The sequence below is a fragment of the Podarcis vaucheri genome, assembly GCF_965113315.1.
Source record: "Podarcis vaucheri genome assembly, chromosome: 12".
Classification (NCBI taxonomy): Eukaryota; Metazoa; Chordata; class Lepidosauria; order Squamata; family Lacertidae; genus Podarcis; species Podarcis vaucheri.
The window spans coordinates 44,065,425-44,084,459 of record NC_138750.1 but is presented as its reverse complement, the minus strand read 5'-3'; the positions used below and the strand labels follow the sequence as shown (position 1 = coordinate 44,084,459).

General features: G+C 40.6%; 1 protein-coding gene across 6 annotated transcripts in view; it reads left to right on the top strand.

The window, feature by feature from the left end:
- ODAD2 (outer dynein arm docking complex subunit 2) overlaps positions 1-19,035 on the top strand; it is a 93,025-nt gene that overhangs the window by 57,002 nt on the left and 16,988 nt on the right. For all 6 annotated transcript variants that reach the window (XM_082193749.1, XM_082193750.1, XM_082193746.1 and 3 more), the window contains 3 exons: positions 8,129-8,243; positions 15,039-15,227; positions 16,937-17,158. In XM_082193749.1, coding sequence (XP_082049875.1) covers positions 8,129-8,243; positions 15,039-15,227; positions 16,937-17,158 — 526 coding nt within the window. The remainder of the gene's footprint in view (positions 1-8,128; positions 8,244-15,038; positions 15,228-16,936; positions 17,159-19,035) is intronic.

The window sequence follows — 19,035 nt, the reverse complement described above, 5'->3', positions numbered from 1 at the left end:
CCCAGTGGAAGAAAGGAGACAGCAGCTGTTCAGAGCTGTGAGCCACATTTGATGAATCTTTGGGTCTTTGGCCCCTGTGTCCAAACATACAGTAATGTAACATGGAAGCCAGATTATGTAGAGAGAGGTTCTTTTATTGGGAAAGTAATTTTGCTGAGCTTCGATAGTCCACTTTGTAAATCAGAAGAATTCACTTGCATTCTAATATTATTTTATATATACACCTACATACACCCACAATGTACAAAGATATGCAGGAGAACTAAATAATAATAGTATCTAATATTAAGATAAATATCAGTACCTTCCAAGGTTTGGAAAATTCAAGCCCGATAAGCCTACAAAGCTACCTTATAGTGACTCAGACCACTGGTCCATTTAGTGTAGTACAGTCTTCTTTAGAAAGCAGCAGCTTTCCAAAGTCCATTTCACCTGAAGATGCCAGAATTTACTGCCTCCAGGCCATATGCTCTACCACCAAGCTGTGGCCTCTGCCCAGGTAATATCTGAATCCTAGCCACCTAAAACTGGACTATAAATTTCTGTTTTGAGGTGCTTTTGGGTGAAGTATGTTTGCCAACTTTTCTGCACATCTAGGCTTGAAAAAATAATTTGCATACTTGGAGCTCTAAGAGTGCTTTCCTGAAGTGCTATTTAAACTGAATATTTCAGTAGCTGTACATGGAAACTAAGCAAATACCAAACTAATTTTTTTCCCCCACCCCCCTGCATTGCACACTGTGATCATGAACTGAAGAGGGCTGGTATTTTATAAAGAGAACTGTTGATATTTGCCTTGCATAATGTAAAGCTTGTACAGTTTGAGGCTCCAGCATTAAAATTTCATGAGAAATGTTCCAGTAAAATGTTCAGGTCGGCCTTTGCTTTGACTCTATATGAGGAAAGTCACAGTTCGCTGCTTATATATCAACAAGGTTGCAAGGAGATAGCTATCTTCTGCTCCTCCTGTTCTGTTTTGCCTAAATCACTTGATATTCACGGAGCGGTGCAGTGATTCTGATTGCCTGAAAGGGGCATTTGTTTCCATGCTTTGGCTGTCACCCAGTGGCAAGATAGTGCAGAAGTGTAAACATGCCATATGTACATGAACAGGGCTAGTCAAGTGGTAGAAAGGGGTGCATAGATTAAATCGCTTGCACATCGTGTCTCACAAAGAATCGTAGATGATCATAGATGATTATTTTTTTTAGTTAACCTAATAGAGGCAGTGCCATAAATCAGCAAATAAATCCAAACAACCAATCGGCAGAAGCAAAACCCCAGGACTGCTCTGCTGCTCAGAGCCTATTGCTCTTCTAGTATGGACAGCTTCATGCTGAAATGTAGTCAACAAAAGAACCCAAATCAACCCAAATTGATGCCTAAAACTGTGGTCTTTCAAAGCTCGGTCTGTTTAAGAGAGAGGAAATCTGCTGATAGTTTAGGCAAAAATAAAACTTGGGCCATTTTCCTCTACCTGAATTATGGTTCTGATCTCTCTTCTTTTCACTACAGGAAGCATTCACTGTATTAGCTTGCAGTCCTGAGCCAGAATTTTCTCTTTTCAATAAAATGCAGGTGCTATGTATTAGAAGATTTGGTTTATGATCAAGAAAATGAATTTCTGAGGAAGAAAAATCAGAAGGTTCTACCCCTTGTTTCAGTGCCTTAAAAGGTGTCCCATTTTTAACGTAAACAGGAAGAAAAGTTGCTCAGCCCCAGTATTAACTATGATGCATTAGAAAACGTTAAGGATTTTCAAAAGGTGTTAACATGAGCACTAATGTTTATCTCGTTATCTACAGATGTCTTATTTGTAGATACTGGTAACTATAAAACTGAGGGCAATAAAGTCATGTTTCACATTTCAAACTTCAAATTGGTTTTGCCTCCAAACCTTGCTGTATATTCCCTCCCCAATAACACACAAGTGGAAAGGGTGAATTAATAAGAAAAAGCAGTGCAGACAATATAGGGAAGATAAAACAGGCTCAGTGAGCAGACAGTCTGCAGCATTCTGTAAGGATTTGCCCAGCTTTTGGAATGCAGCATCTGCAGTGGAGTAAAATTTCTCTTGTGTCAGTTGACTCAATCATGTGTTTTCAGTATAGTAACAGCCTGTGGCCTCTGATGCCCAAAGTTTCAGTGCAAACAGCAAAGGTGAAGTGTGTCACACAGATCACTCCGATTTTACTAAATCATGCTATATAGGCCATCCACAGGGCAAAGAAACTAGTTCTGTCATAAATAGTTCTTTGTAGATTAATTTGAATCTGTTCTTGGAAAATTGTTTCCAACTGTAGTTGTATTAGTGATGTTAGTGATCTTGTACAGTCGTCTTTAATTCTATCATCCATTTACATTTTTTGTTAGGTTTTATATTGCCTTTTATCCAACATCAAACCTAACTATTGGTGTTAGGATTTTGAATCTTATGCACTAAAATGAAAGACCTTTTCTAACCAGCTTGAGCCCCTGATTTACCATACTATTTATCAAAGCCATTTGTAACCATTTTTTTGTTTTGTTTTATGTTTAAAAGAGTTGCATTGTGGTTTTCAAAAAGATGAGATTGTGCTTTGTAAGACTTGGAACCTGTAATCTTACCAAGGAGCACTATATACCATATATACATATATAATAGTCAGTATAACACTGTTTACATTTGTGTATGTGGTCTCAGTTGGCAGTAGATGCAGTCAGACTTCTCAAGAGCCCTGGCATAGAATGGCGTAACAAAAAAGAATGATAGATATAAGAAACAGATGTTGAGGGTGTGTGCATGTGTCTTTGAGTAAGTCTGGGGCTTGTTTATCCTGGAAATATTCAATATCAAATTATTAGAGCACAGAAATGGCTTGCTGTAGAATAAGATTGTTAACATGTAGAAAGAGAGACTTCATTTAGAACTGCTCTCTTGGCAGTAAAACTGATTTAACCCTGGCAATTCAGGAGATCTTCAAATGGCTTTTTGGTTAAACAAGCAACTGCCCAAACAATAATCAAGGTCTAGCCAATATGTTCCAATATAAATTACACAAGCAATCAATTCTGCTGTGTAGCCAAGATTGGCTTATATACAGCAGTATTTTAAGAAACCATTAGATGTGCTGTGTTGAATCATATCCTGTCAGGGGCGTTTGGATGAGCCTCAGCCACAGCTAGTCTGCAAAACACGGCAGAAGGCAAAGTCAAATGGAATAATGTCCCCAGGACCTCTAGGTAAACATGTGGTGCCGGAAGACTCCTGAGGAGACTTGTGATCAGAATAGATCCAGCTCTTAAGAAGTACAAATGGCAGGTAAGGAGGTCAGATGATTCAGATAGACAAATACATCAGAAGCAGACAAACAGCTTGAACGGGATTCCAGGAAGCAGGTGGAGAAACTTACACCCCCCCCAAAAAAAAACCCCACCCCATCCCTATTAAATATATTACATCAAATATTTGTTTGTTCAAGATGTTAACTCCTGCCTAACCAGGTGGACATGATATATGTTCCAAAACAGGGAAAATCTTGTAGACTCAAACCAACAGCTCCACAGCTTGGACATGCGATGCAAACTCTTCCTAGGTTTCCCAAGAGTCTTGCTAAGTAGTCCAAGTTATCAACTATAGTAACAACAGCCAGTCAAGCTGATCAGTAGGAAGCAAATCCTTGCTCATAAGCTTGGCTGCCAACACCCAGCCACCCCTATGGCTTCTCAGAGCCTAGTGAGAGACGCTTTCATGAGACCCACCTTCATGTGGACCCAGTGAGTTGGTTGCCCTTTCCTACTATCCCCTGTGAAGCACAGACTCAAGCGAGTTCATTTAATTACAGCCTTCTTAACAGACAGTTCTCCAGATGCCATAGAAGTGGAAGCCTCCTGCCACTGGAGAGAAGATGTCTAGGCTGAAGCAATTTCACCAGAAGCTGTGGAGAGAGCCTCTAAGTCTGTATTGGTCAAAACTTGTTCCTGCCAAGGATGAAGGCAAGAAGCATTCTACCTCAAAACAATTCCTCCCATTTCTCTTTTCCTATGTTTACTATAGCAGGAGAAGTAAAACTGGCATTCTTCCAAGGTTGAAGAGCAGTTCCAGAATTCAGCAGCTCTCTTGGAAGAAGCTTTCTTCCTTCTCTCAACGCCCCCCCCCCCCAATACCAGCAAAAGAAACCTTTCAGAGTTTGCAGAGATCTGGAGCAAAAGAGACATGGACATAATTGAGCAATGATTACTGAATGGTGGCATAACAAAGCACGTTTTTCACATGATCCAAAATACTTATTTGAAATTATGTAAAATATGCCAAATTATGAATGTTACACTTTCAATTTATCCTTTTTTTGTTAATTTGCTTTGCAAATATATGTGATTTTTGTTAAACTGAATAAAAAATTTAAAATAAACAAAGCGAGAATGAGAGACAGAGGTGCACGCATGAGCTCTGCAAATGATGACAGAATGCTAATCCCCAGAATTATCTTGTATCTCCTTGGATTGGCTTCTCCTTTCCGTCAAGCAAACCAAAGAAACATGCAAGAATCAAAAAGGCTAACCAATATCTCATTCGTGTTAAGGCCACAGAACCAGTTCCAAGTTGGAAGCTCTTCCTAGGAGTGTGTTTTGTTTTTGTGCATTTACTTTTATAAAGCTTCTTTTTTTCATTTTACGGCTAATTGACATAGCCCTGGAGACAAGAGGGCACAGAGGAGGAGGAGGAGGAGGAGGAGGAGGAGGAGGAGGAGGAGGAAGAAGAAGAAGAAGAAGAAGAAGAAGAAGAAGAAGAAGAAGAAGAAGAAGAGTAGTAGTAGTAGTAGTAGTAGTAGTAGTAGTAGTTTGGATTTGATATCTCGCTTTATCACTATCCTAAGGAGTCTCAAAGCGGCTTACAATATCCTTTTTCCCTTCCTCCCCCACAACAAACACTCTGTGAGTTGAGTGAGGCTGAGAGACTTCAGAGAAGTGTGACTGGCCCAAGGTCACCCAGCAGCTGCATGTGGAGGAGCAGGGACGCGGACCCGGTTCATCTTTCATCACCATTGCAAGGGAATGCTTTGTCTCCTGATGCTTGTTCTGCTATGAGTTAGTGTGACAATGTTGTTGCAGGATCAAGCAGTCTAGTGCGCGGGGGTATGGAGCTATCAAGGCCGACCAAGTATAGATAGAGTAGTTCAGATAATGGAGGCAGAAAATGGGTGCAGGAAGGAAGACAAGTTCAAGGCAGTATAACGTTACAGCAGCCATAGCAATGGTGTTAACTGGTATTTTGAAGGCAAGCAGAGTGCCCCAGATGGTGTTTCAAAAGATAATGCTCTTGACTCCACAGTAAAGCATGGATTCATTGGGTGGTCTTGATCCTTTTACTATTATGGTTTGTCAAGCTAAGTTTTCTAACTGTTAATCTGTGATTTCTAATGGCCAGCCTCCTGGGGATTGATATGAGAAGCAGTGAGAGGAACTCGGCATAGTTTTTAAGTGTTCTACAGATGATGATAAAATGCTGGTTTTGTTTCAATACTGTGATTATAGTTCTAAAATCAATAGAGGTAAGTTTGATTTTAAAGTTGTCTAGATACACAATGGTACCTCGGTTTTCTAACGTAATCCATTCTGGAAGACCGTTTGAGTTCTGAAACGTTTGAAAACCGGAAACTCAGACCGGAAGCCTCAGAACGGAAAACTCAATATGGAAAACTCAGTATGGAAGCCGCATTTCCTGTTTGACTTCTGAGGCATGTTCGAAAACCGAGGCACTTACTTCCAGGTTTATTGCGTTTGAAAACTGAAACATTTGTCAACGGAGACGTTTGAAAACCAAGGTACCACTGTACTTTTCTTTCCTGATGAAGAATAGTAGTGCACACACACTGGCAGAAAACAGCACGTTAGAAGAGCAGGTGATGGAAATCTAGCCAACTAGTAGAAACTGCCAACTAGCTACGCGAAGGCAAGTGTACCTAGAATCATAGAATCATAGAGTTGGAAGAGACCACAAGGGCCATCGAGTCCAACCCCCTGCCAAGCAGTAAACACCATCAGAGCACTCTTGACATATGGTTGTCAAGCCTCTGCTTAAAGACCTCCAAAGAAAGAGACTCCACCACACTCCTTGGCAGCAAATTCCACTGTCGAACAGCTCTTGCTGTCAGGAAGTTCTTCCTGATGTTAAGGTGGAATCTTCTTTCTTGTAGTTTGGATCCATTGCTCCGTGTCCGCTTCTCTGGAGCAGCAGAAAACAACCTTTCTCCCTCCTCTATGTGACATCCTTTTATATATTTGAACATGGCTATCATATCACCCCTTAACCTCCTCTTCTCCAGGCTAAACATGCCCAGCTCCCTTAACCGTTCCTCATAAGGCATCGTTTCCAGGCCTTTGACCGTTTTGGTTGCCCTCCTCTGGACACGTTCCAGTATAGACACGTACCTGGTATAGGCCAAGAAGCAGGCAGTTCTGAGAAGACAGACTGACAGGTGAAGAGGGGGTGGCAGCACCTATTATAGTGGGTGGAGCCTCCTCCCAACCTGTGTTGGGCACAAACATTTGTGCCCTGGTGTTTTCCCTCTGCATAGGAATCTCCATTCCACAGTCATATGAGGAGGACAAATCCACCCCTTGCTAAACATGTCAGAGGACAGTGGTGGACTTTAGGCTCTCAAATTTCAGTAGCGCCCTGTATAATGCTGAAATTTAGCACTCCTCTCACAATCTGTTCTACAGCATTGTTGTGGTGCAACTGCACTGGTTGTGCTGCCCTAAAACTGCCTCTGCAGAGAAGGATTTGCATAACCCTTTTATATGTTTTTGTGTGTACTGTATCATCATTTTATCACTGCTTTGTGGTCTAAACTTGGATTTCCTCTGTGTTTTTTGAAGTTGCTGTTCTTTGTACTGGCCATGTAAATCGGCCTGCCTTGTTTTAACATTTCACATTGTCCTTGCTCCGCTCCCAAATACCTGGATGCTGGAAGCAAAATTATATAACCAGGTTGCATCAATTTAAATAAAGCTGTACTTACTTTAGACAGAGAGTTCGTGTCCTAAATCATTCTGTCTGAATCAAAATAATTGTATGATTACGTACTGGCCTGATTTTCTACTTACTTTTCATTCCTGGCAAACTCATTTTACATAATGAACAGAAATTAGATGTTCTTGCTTGATTTTTTTTACATGGGTAAAAATCTGTGTTTTATTTTATTTCTAAAATAATGTATTCACAATTAAAGATGTGGACAAACTGCGTAGAATTAAACATTTGAGGTTATAAATCAAAGTATGCCTGATTGTCTTTATCTTCACTTCATCTGCTTTGAGTTTTACATATCTTCCTGAACAAAGCCATGTTTGTAAAGGATATTAAGTTTTGTTTGGTCTTCCTCTTCGTTTTAAAGTACTCGGTGGACTTTAATATGAAGTTATGATCCCCTAGACTGATTGATATATAAACATAAGACAGATGGTTTAAAGATGACTCTGATGATAATTCATTTTTCAGCTAGACATGAAGATACTTTGATTACAGTATGTTTAAGCAATTATAACACGGTATTCAGTGTTAGTCTCGTCAGTAGGGAGCACATAGGAAACAAGTTGCACGTTATTCATGCCCAACAAAGGGTGCACTGTGGTGTGACCCATTTTAATTCCAAATGTTAGGTTAGCAACATAGAAATTTAAAATATGTCATACAGCAAGGTAAATAAATTAAACATAGACTCAATATAGAGTTAAGTACATAGTTTTTTGGCATAAATATTTGTTTTGGAAAGTATTTGTTGCTATATGAAAGAAACTAGTATGTTTGAATTTTGGTTCGACTTTGCATGCAGCTTGTTAAAAAAGTCACGTGGCTCATTTTTAAAGTTTACAAGGGTTCTAGCTATATAATGCCGTTTATTTTATTTTATACTTTTTAGAAAAGAATTTTAAGGTAAAGTGCTGGGGGCGGGGCGGGGGAATGTAGAGGATTCATTGAAAAAGTGTATCTCGTTCAAAGCCACATTTCTACAGATACGCTTTATAAACGATGTTGGGATGTTTCAATGATAAAAGTTACACATGGGTCTTGCGCAATAACCATCTAGTAAATAGAATGTTAAGTATTATTTCAGTTGATATCTTCAATGCCTCTCTTTACTAGGATAATTGATCGTTTGGATGGTGTTCGTTTGTTATGGTCTTTACTGAAAAACCCTCATCCAGATGTTCAGGCGAGTGCAGCCTGGGCTATTTGTCCTTGCATTGAAAATGCAAAGGTGAGAAAATATTTTCTAAGTATTTTACTAAGTTGATTGTTAGTAGGAATTGGTGGGATGGCTGCTGATGGTACCAAGCCACTGACAGTTCCCTCAAATAAGGGAAAGCAATGATCTTTCCCTATGCATTTTACAGGGGGGAAGGGGATCTAGCAGGGTACAATTGGATCCTGAACGCCTTGAGAATTGAACATTTTGGCTCCCAAACGCCACAAACCCGGAAGTGAGTGTTCCGGTTTGCGAACATTCTTTGGAACCCAAATGTCTGACAGGGCTTCTGATTGGCTACAGGAGCTTCCTGCAGCCAATCAGAAGCCACGCTTTGATTTCTGAATGTTTTGGAAGTTGAACAGACTTCCGGAACAGATTCCGTTCAACTTCCGAGGTACCACTGTATCTAGAAACAAGCCCTGAAAAGAACAAGACCTGGAAAGTTCACACACCACCAGCGGCTGAAACTAAGATCAAAGAGAGTTTCCTAAATAAGTAAATAACAAACAGTTGTTCCTCAAATTAACAAGTTAATATATTTGTTCATCAGTTACAGCAATACCAAAACCAGAACCAGGCTTTCTCGGTAGTGGCGCCCACCCTGTGGAATGCCCTCCCAACAGAGAGGGCCATCCTTTTTCATATGTATCCATTGCTGTATATATATATATATATATATATATATATATATATATATATATATATATATATGCTTTCGTAGATTTTCACGGGTACAGGAATGCAGGTTTTGGTGTCTTCGGGTGTCTTCCCGTGTAAGAGTCGGGGTGTCTGTGCGACGTTTCGACGAGGTCTCACTCGTCATCTTCAGGCTGGTGCTTTCGGCTTCTTGTTACTGGAACAGAGCAGAATCTGGTGTTTGAGTTCCTATAAATACTGTTGAGGGGTGTGGTGTATAGCCTCCAACGTTCTGGGCAGAGAGGAAGTTCCTAGATTAGTGTGCCTTTTCTTCTTTTGTTCCTTAATTACTTGAGGGATATCTTGAGTGATTTCATGAGTGATATTCTGAATACCACTGGGTGGGTCATTAAGTGTAGATTAGTTGCTAAAGCTTTCGTGTCTTGACCTCTTGAGCTTGTGAAGAGTTTTTCTGAGAAGATGGCTGTGCTGCATTTAGTTGTGCTCTGGCTTGGCTTCGTGTATAGGGGCGAGCTGTGGTTTTGTGCCTTGTGCCAGCCAGATCTGTGTAGGGATTGCAGGGGGGTGCAGCATCCGGAGGTGCCACTATAGTTTGGCTACTGGATGGAGTCTGTAATATGTCTGTGGAGAGGGTCTGGGTTTGGGTCTGGTGTGGTTGATTGGTGACGGCGTTCTGTGTGCCTCTGGTTCTGGTGTCGGTTTTTGTGGGGAGGGCTAATTTCCAGATGTCTGGCAGGCGGGACGTGTCGTCACGCTTGTTCATGTTGTGAGGGTGTTTCTCTATCTCGATGGCTTCCATGATTATTCTCTTGTGGTGATGTTCCATGTTAAAGAGCAATTTGGAATCTGCAAAATTAATTTCGTGTCCTGTTTCTTTCATGTGTTGGAAAAGAGAGGAAGTTTTTTCTTTCTTTTTTCCCGCCTGCCAGACATCTGGAAATTAGCCCTCCCCACAAAAACCGACACCAGAACCAGAGGCACACAGAACGCCGTCACCAATCAACCACACCAGACCCAAACCCAGACCCTCTCCACAGACATATTACAGACTCCATCCAGTAGCCAAACTATAGTGGCACCTCCGGATGCTGCACCCCCCTGCAATCCCTACACAGATCTGGCTGGCACAAGGCACAAAACCACAGCTCGCCCCTATACACGAAGCCAAGCCAGAGCACAACTAAATGCAGCACAGCCATCTTCTCAGAAAAACTCTTCACAAGCTCAAGAGGTCAAGACACGAAAGCTTTAGCAACTAATCTACACTTAATGACCCACCCAGTGGTATTCAGAATATCACTCATGAAATCACTCAAGATATCCCTCAAGTAATTAAGGAACAAAAGAAGAAAAGGCACACTAATCTAGGAACTTCCTCTCTGCCCAGAACGTTGGAGGCTATACACCACACCCCTCAACAGTATTTATAGGAACTCAAACACCAGATTCTGCTCTGTTCCAGTAACAAGAAGCCGAAAGCACCAGCCTGAAGATGACGAGTGAGACCTCGTCGAAACGTCGCCCAGACACCCCGACTCTTACACGGGAAGACACCCGAAGACACCAAAACCTGCATTCCTGTACCCGTGAAAATCTACGAAAGCATATATATATATATATATATATATATATATATATATATATATATATATATATATAATGACTTAAAACCAGTCGCAGAAACTTTTATGGGTATCTTTGCATGAGCAAATCCTATATCTAAATGGAACATTATTATGTTATGGATTTTGTGCTTTTATGTTGTAAACCTCCCTGCGATCTCGATCTTTGGATGATAGCCAGTATATAAATTCAACAAATAACAACAACAACATCCATATAGGCTGCATAGTCGCCTGGAACTAAGTTCCAGTGCTCTTAATAGGACAAACGTCTGCAAAGGATTGTACTGATAATTGCTATTAAGACTTGCAGAGAGCGTCTCTTTTAACCTACCCAGTAGGATACTTCTTCTGTTAAGTTGTCATCTTTTTGAAATACCATCTCCTAGCTCCTGTAAGAGCCCCCGTTATTTTAAAAGCCGCTGCTTTCTGAAACTCTGGAATCCTTCCATTGCCTATCAAAATTTTAGCCATGGTAAACAAGGCAGCCCAAAGTTTACGCTGCTAAAATGGAGGTTTCTCAAAACATATATTAAAGCTACAGATTATTACCATATTGATCTTAATTCCACGATGTTACTAAAGTGCTTTGATAGCAAACTTCCAACAACATTGGATTACATTACATACACTATCGTAAATTGCAGCATATCAAGACTTGCCTACAGCCCTTCCCACATTTTGCATCAGAGATGTTATTCAATTTGTATAACCTAGCTAGCATTATATGCCAGCAACTCAAAACTTTGCATTAAGCTTCTCTCATACCAGGAGAAGCGATAACCACCCAATGCCCAAATATGCCATTACCTCTCCTCCAAGAGACAAGTGTATCATCCCCAAGCAAGAGCAATATTTTAAAAATTCACACCAAACATAGTTCAGTAAAAAGGGTGGTAGTATTGAACTATAGATGCAAAAAGCTGTGATTATCAATTGCAAAATAGGCTCTCAGACTATGAAATGCGGGATTTAGATCTACTTATAACGAAAGGGGGAAACTGAAGCTCTTCTTTACACTTCATAATTTAACTGGGATTGAAACAAAACATGATTCTGTGAAAACAAGAATAGCCTATAAATTCTGGTTTTCATCCAGATTCTAAACAATGCAGCAGATCAGAGGTGCTAAACCACTGGAGTCAGAGGAGAGCAAGCTGAAACATTCTATTCCATCCTCTTACACTAGGTAGTCAAAATGCTTTTGATCCTTATGGGAGAATGTGTTGCCTCTGGTAGGCTATATTTGCGGTTTTGTAGGACACTTTTGAATGGATCCCCAAAACCTTGAACGTACAGGGCTGCAGGATTAAACAGAAAGCAAGGATGTCGCAGGAAGGAGTTGAAAATTACTGAATACTAAAGCTAAGGCAGATGGTTTAGTTTTATGCTATGGTACAGGTCACAAAAATGGTTCCCTGTATGGGAAAGTCTTCCCTCCCTCCCTCCATTACAAGCAGAAGTCCTGATATACCTGAACTGCTTATATTGGTGCATAGAGGGAGGGAGGGTTGTGTTAGCCCAGCAGTGCATTTCTGTGTATTATGGCAAGCAGTGTTACTTTGCTTGGTGGTGACTAATGTTATTTTGTAGTGGTAGGGTATATATATAAAATTGAAACATTTATTTTAATATGTTTTATTAAAGAGAGAGAGAAGAGCGGCCAAGCAGGCAACAGAATCACCATAACAGAAGTAGATTTAGATTAATTAGCTGGTTAATTCAATAGCTACAAACCATAACGGTAGAAGTAATTGCTGTGACAGAGTGGAAGTGCATTAGCCAATCAAAGCAAATAATTATGAAGAATTGCAGTGAAAAGTGTTCTGAGCTCTGTTGATATTGGAAAGTCAAGATACTCCTTTATTCCCTATGCTGAATAATGTAAACATAAGAAACATTCAGAAATTACAAAGTTTTCCTTGTTTCAAGCATGGTTGCTCTGTTGATCCTAAACAAAGACAGATAGGATCAAAAAATGATTTAGACACTTTTAATTGTGGGTAAGGGTCTCTTGAGCCGACCTCAACTTCTACATGCAAAAACTTTTCTTCCTATTACCATTATTATTTTCTGTATTTCAGTGAGAAAGTTAGTTTGATTTTCCCCTTAATTTTGAGTACTTTTCTTACAAAAGAATGGAAAAAAATGTTTCTGAGGCTATGCTTGTTTATTGCTATGTTTCTCCCAGTCCATTCATATTTCAGCACATAAAACTGTGAATAAAATAGGAATGGGAAGAGAAGTTCTGTACTGTGCTCTGAGCACACATAGGAGACAGACAATGTTCTACCTTCTCCATATTACTTGAAGGCATTTAACCATGCAGCATCTCTATATAGCATGAATGATGCCATTGGCCTTGCCGGGGAGGGGGCAGTTTTGCCAGAGTGCCAGCCAATCAGGAGTGCCTGTTTTCCCTAGTGTGCGTCTCTGAGTGACACTCTGCTCAGTTCCCCAGTAGTCTGCAGCATGGGATTAGCCCAGGGGTCAGCAAACTTTTTCAGCAGGGGGCCGGTCCACTGTCCCTCAGACCTTGTGGGGGGTGGTGGACTATATTTTTTGGGGGGAATTAACAAATTCCTAGGCCCCACAAATAACCCAGAGATGCATTTTAAATAAAAGCACACATTCTACTCATGTAAAAACACACTGGTTCCTGGACCATCTGCGGACCAGATTTAGAAGGCGACTGGGCTGGATCCGGCCCCCGGACCTTAGTTTGCTTACCCATGGATTATCCAGTTACCTTTGCAAAGCTATTTAGGGTGTTTCAGTGTGTTCCCATAGCCAGCAGAGCCAAGAAGGCACACTTTCCTTCTTCATGTTGCAAAACCTCAGGGACCAGTAGGTTAATTTGGCTGAATGAGATAGCAGTACTGATTTGATAAATTTGGAAGGTGCATTGAGTTGGTTTAGCAATCTGAGGCATCTTTATGGCAAGAGGATCTTTACAGATAGGGGCCACTCAACTTAATTATGGAGCTTGACCACTCATGAAGGAATCACCTAATATGGCAGAAAACAATTCTGGCCCACCAGGCGCCTGTCTATAGACCTGTGTGCCCCGCTCCCCGCAGTAATCAAAGTTGGCCATCCTTATATAGTTATTTGCCAAGACGTTTGCCTCATGTGTTTATCTCTTACGTTATGCGTTAGTTTTCCTTTCTCATATAATGATACTTTATGAAATGCAAAAGAGGCAAACTGAACCTTCTCCTCCTTCCTGCCCTCCGGTAAAGTTGGGTGTGCTGCAAAATGGCAAACCATGGAACGGGACAGGGACAGGTCTCCAGAAGGAAATGGAGTCCACAGAGGACTCTTGGTAACTCAAGTTTATTTGCTCAACCACACCATCACATTTTTGGGCAAAAGTAGCCAGAGTTGATAAATTGGCTTTGACATCTTAAGCTTTCTAAGATATTCTAAAAGGAAAATACTACTGTGTTGTTTTTTTATTGGGAAGCTTTTATCTATGAGGGTAGAATATTTATAAACACGGTGCCTTTTCAAAGCAGCATTTAGTTTACAGTACTTCAAACTCAGAAGAGAGTCTCGTTCCGAGAACTGAAAGAGGTCTCAAACTTCAGTATTTTGGCAGACCAGTATATATGTCAAGGAATGTTGATATTAAAATCAACAAGCGATGATGATCTGGTCCTGCAAATCACATGGTCCAGAGCACCCCAAAGATTCCAGTGGATAGGGCTCTAGTATCTCTGGGACTCACTCAAAAACTGACTTTTGATGTGACCTTGGGGAAGTTTGTTTATTCTTCACTGTTGCTCTTGTACACATCTATAATGAGGGGTCTTTCCCCCAGCCTAGACTGTGAAGGGGTGCGGGGAGAAACCTGGTTTAGGATTATTATGAGAATAGTTCTGAGAAATGAAGAAATGTAATATGTAACTGAGGGACCTCTCCACAAATATACTCTGCAGTTATTCATGAGGTTACAGTGACTAGAGAAATTGCTGCCATGATCATGGGATAAGAATAGATGCTAAATATATTTATTCTTCTCTAGTACATTCACATTTTACATTTCTCTGTAGGAGGGCATGTCTCAAGTAGGCTGCTCAATATTCACATAATTCCTGACACAACACAGACAACATCTCAGGATTCACTTTACTTTACAATGCAGCTCATATTGATTAGTTGTGGTTTGGATTTGTACAGTGAAAGGTGCATAGGAACACATTTGATATTCAACCAACCATCAGGTTTGGACCACTGCAGGCTGTGCTTGGATTAATCATGGTAACAACAGGTCCACTAAAATCAACGTGATTTAGCTTTAATTCCTAGCTTTAATTTCCGTTGTCTACTCTCAGCATGACTAAGCCTGGATCCAACCCATAATGGACAATCACATTTGGAAACTGAGAGAAAAACGGGCAGTGAAATTAGCTCTAAAATGGAAAAACGAGTAAAAGCAACTTGCGTTTTCATAGAACCATTGTTTACATTAAATGGAGATTTAGCCATTTAAGTAAATTGTTTTGTTTTGTTTTTCACTCAGGATGCTGGTGAAATGGTTCGTTCCTTTGTTGGTGGCTTAGAGCTGATAGTCAATTTATTAAAATCAGAGAATAAAGAAGTTCTGGCAAGTGTGTGTGCTGCTATAACCAACATAGCAAAAGATCAAGAGAATTTAGCTGTTATAACAGATCATGGTGTTGTCCCTTTGTTGTCCAAACTAGCAAATACAGTAAGTAAAGCATTTTTTGTAATATGTTTTAACAATTGCTAGCTTACTGAAACCTGCTGCATGATGGCATCCTAAGTGTGGATGCTGAAAGTACTCACTTTATCACAGAATGGGGGGGAAAGGGAAACAAAGTGCATTGGGGAAAAACCAGTAGATTCTGTTAAAAGTGAAAACTTTGAGAGGGCCAGAATTAAAGCCTTTGGTATGGGCTTTACTGTGAAGCAGCTGAGAAGACCAGGACCTTACGTCTTTAAACTACAAAGAAACATAGGATGACCTAGAGACTAGGCAGAGAAATGCAATTTCTTTATGTGCTGCATTTTGTTCTTGAAATGATGTATTTACCTAGCCTTCATTTTATTTTTTTAAATGATACTTCCTTGTTTACTCACTTTAATACATGGTTTAAAAATCAGCTTATATGGCTCATGTGCACAGAACACTTAACCACAGTTTAGCACTATGTGGATAAGCCTCAGTGAGCCTTAGGTAAGCATTTGGCTCACACACTGCCCCTTTCACTCTCATCCTCCTGCAAAACCAAGAGGAGGACTTTTGCCAAGTTTACTTCCATTTTCAAAAAAAATATATTGGTTTAGCATTATTTGTGAACCAGGATTAAAACAAACTATGGGTAGTGAAGCCAGCTTCATAACCCATGAAGTTGGCTTGTTGAGCAACTAACCATTCTCGAATTTATACAAGAATTCCTGGTTTACATGTAGTATAAAGCATATATGATTTGAAACTAGAAGTAAACTTGACTAAAGTCCTGACTGTGTGGGAGGAGGAGAAAGGCTGTGACTGAGTCTGATGCTTTGCTTGGATTTGCTGGGGCTTGTCTATTAAGCCCTTAACAAGGGGTCGCCAATATGGTGATTTCTGCCATGTTGGCTATGCCTACGCTAATTCATGGCTTGTAGCTTATGTATAAGTAGCCCATAGTTACACACCAGCCTGCATGTGTGTGTATTGATACTGATTTGAAACTGAAAGAGTGCATATTCTATTAACGTAACAGATCCACTATTTACCATGTTACAAGTCAGTTTAAGGAAGCTATTGCTTTAAGATAAGAAAATAGACACCTCAACAGAGCGGCCGTATGGCTTTGCAAGGGAGCATGGCTTGTATTTCTTGTAAATAATATTTTCCTGGGAGCAGAAGTTCCCATGATTGGCCCTGCCTAATCTGGTTCCACTGTGCAGATAGCTACCACCCAGTGGCAAAGTTGAATGCTCCAGCACCGGGGGTGGAGAGTAGGCAGGGGCGTGGCTGGTGCGCATCCCAGGTGCGCATCCCAGGGGGTGTGGCAGGCATCCTGTGGGCGTGGCAGCTGTGGGATGTGTGGTGTGTGTCGTGGGGGTGTGGCATGCCGCCCGTGGGGACATGGTATGCGTCCTGGGGGTGTGGTGGGGTGCGTGGCGCATGTCTGGGGCGCGGCCATGGTGGTACCCCCCTCCCCAATGGTACTGGGGGCGATGTGCTCCCCCCACCCCCATTCCTCCGCCACATCAGATTTCATCATACAAAGTAGCTCCCATGTCGCTGTGACAACATCTAATGGGGCCTAGCTTAAAGGGATGGAAATGTCCATTGCATTTTTATCCGTTCCTAACGCTGTCATATGATGGTAAGCTTGATTCAAAAGTCTAGGAGTACATTTCCAGGCTAACTAAATAACGGACCTATTTTTCCTCCTTTCTTAGAACAATGACAAACTACGCCGTCATTTAGCGGAGGCCATTTCTCGCTGCTGTATGTGGGGAAGTAACAGGGTCGCCTTCGGGGACACCAAAGCCGTTGCCCCTTTAGTGCGTTACCTGAAATCAAGTGACCCAGAAGTTCATCGAGCTACTGCACAAGCCCTCTATCAGCTATCAGAGGATCCCAACAATTGTATCACAATGCATGAAAACGGGGTGGTAAAGGTAAGTGTTTAGATAAGAATCTATTCCTCACCCCCCCCCTCCATAGCATGAAGATTAAGCCTCATGACCTAATGCCATCCTGCTATGTGTTTCTCCATCCTTGCTTCACACATCATTGTAAGTAAGTAAGTAAATTTTTATTTATACCCCGCCCTCCCCGGCCAAGACTGGGCTCAGGGTGGCTAACATCAAATATCAAATACATTAAAACACAATCAAACAATTGATTAAAATACAGCTTAAAAATTAGAATCAGGATAAAATTAAATGATTGCCCACGAATTACAACCATAGGGGCCGGGAACCTCAAGTATTTGGCTGCTGCTGCTTAAAGGGGTGGGGAAATGTGGAGGAAATGTGGAGCACAGTAGCATCCTGTCACATGCTTTTTTCTCTCTCTGTGTTACGGGCAAGAGACAAGAAAAAGAGGTGGGTGTGCCATGCATCCCTCATATTATCTATTCCCATTCTAAGTTTTCTTTAACTATACAGTAGTTTTCATCCACAGGGATATTTTTTTCTGCCCCTCTTGAGTGTCTGAATAGCTCTAGATACCATTGGACAAATGAGAAATGTAACGTTTTCTTATCTGAAAAGTTTAAAACCAAATCTTATTGCCACCCAACATTTTTTCTTGGACGGGGGTGATGAGTAAGGTTGCAATCCTAACTTCACTTTTTTTTTGGGGGGGGGAGTAAAACTCATTGAATTTAATAGGACATATGTCTGTGTAGACATGGTTAGGATTGGGCTGTAAGCATCTTTATCTTTCTTCAGGTAAGCAAAATAATTTTTTTTAGATAATACATGTATTGGTAAGTCTTTGTAGTAACAAATAGATGTTTGACTAAATAGGTAACTGCCAAAAAAAATGACTAATTTATTTTAATTGCCCAATTTACTTTTAAAGCTCGCATAAAATTTGCGTTTTCCATCTTTAAAATGCTCATTTTCATTTACAATCTATGGAGTCATTATAGTACTTAATTACAAATTATTATTCTGGGAATGTAAGAAACGTATATGCAGTTCAAACACACTTCACAAATAATTATTTTGGGACTTTTATTGTTCAGAAAAATTTAAACTCTGTAAAAATATTATTGCTTTGAGCTGATTTATTGCCAAAGCTTTTTGCTCTGAAGTCCTCATTTCAAAAATTCAATGGTGGATCAGGAAAGCAGTGTTTAACAAAACTTAGAAACAAGGAAACTGCACCTAAATATATATGTTTGAAATATATATGTTTGAAATGGCTTACGGCTTAGAAAAAGGGGGGGAGCGAAAAAGGAGGGAGTGAAAAAAATCGCAAGACTCGCAAGACGTTTTCGTCTTGCGAAGCAAGCCCATAGCGAAATTCATCTTGCGAAGTGCATCGAAAAACGGAAAACCTTTTCGTCTAGCGGGTTTTTCCTCTTGCGAGGCATTCGTCTTGCGGGGCACCACTGTATTCCTGATCCTATTGAAAACTATCTCCAGGATATTCTGCATACTTTTCTTTCCAGTTTTCAGTAAATTTGTTGTCTTCACCAGATTTCAGTCTCTTCATAAAATACCTGATCTTTTTTGCCATCACAAGCAGAGGTAGACACAATAAAAAAATTCCTTCCAGTAGCACCTTAAAGACCAACTAAGTTAGTTCTTGGTATGAGCTTTCATGTGCATGCACACCTCTTCAGATACACAGAGGTAGACACATACAACCTAGATACCTTCACTTCACTTTCTTGAAAAGGTTGGGATACCATGCAAAGGTTGTGATATAGATGGTTGCTTCACCCTGGCATGTTCATCACCTGATTGTTTGCATGTGTGAATGGGCCATCACAGATATACCGTACTTTTCCATGTATAAGACTAGGTTTTTTCCTTTAAAA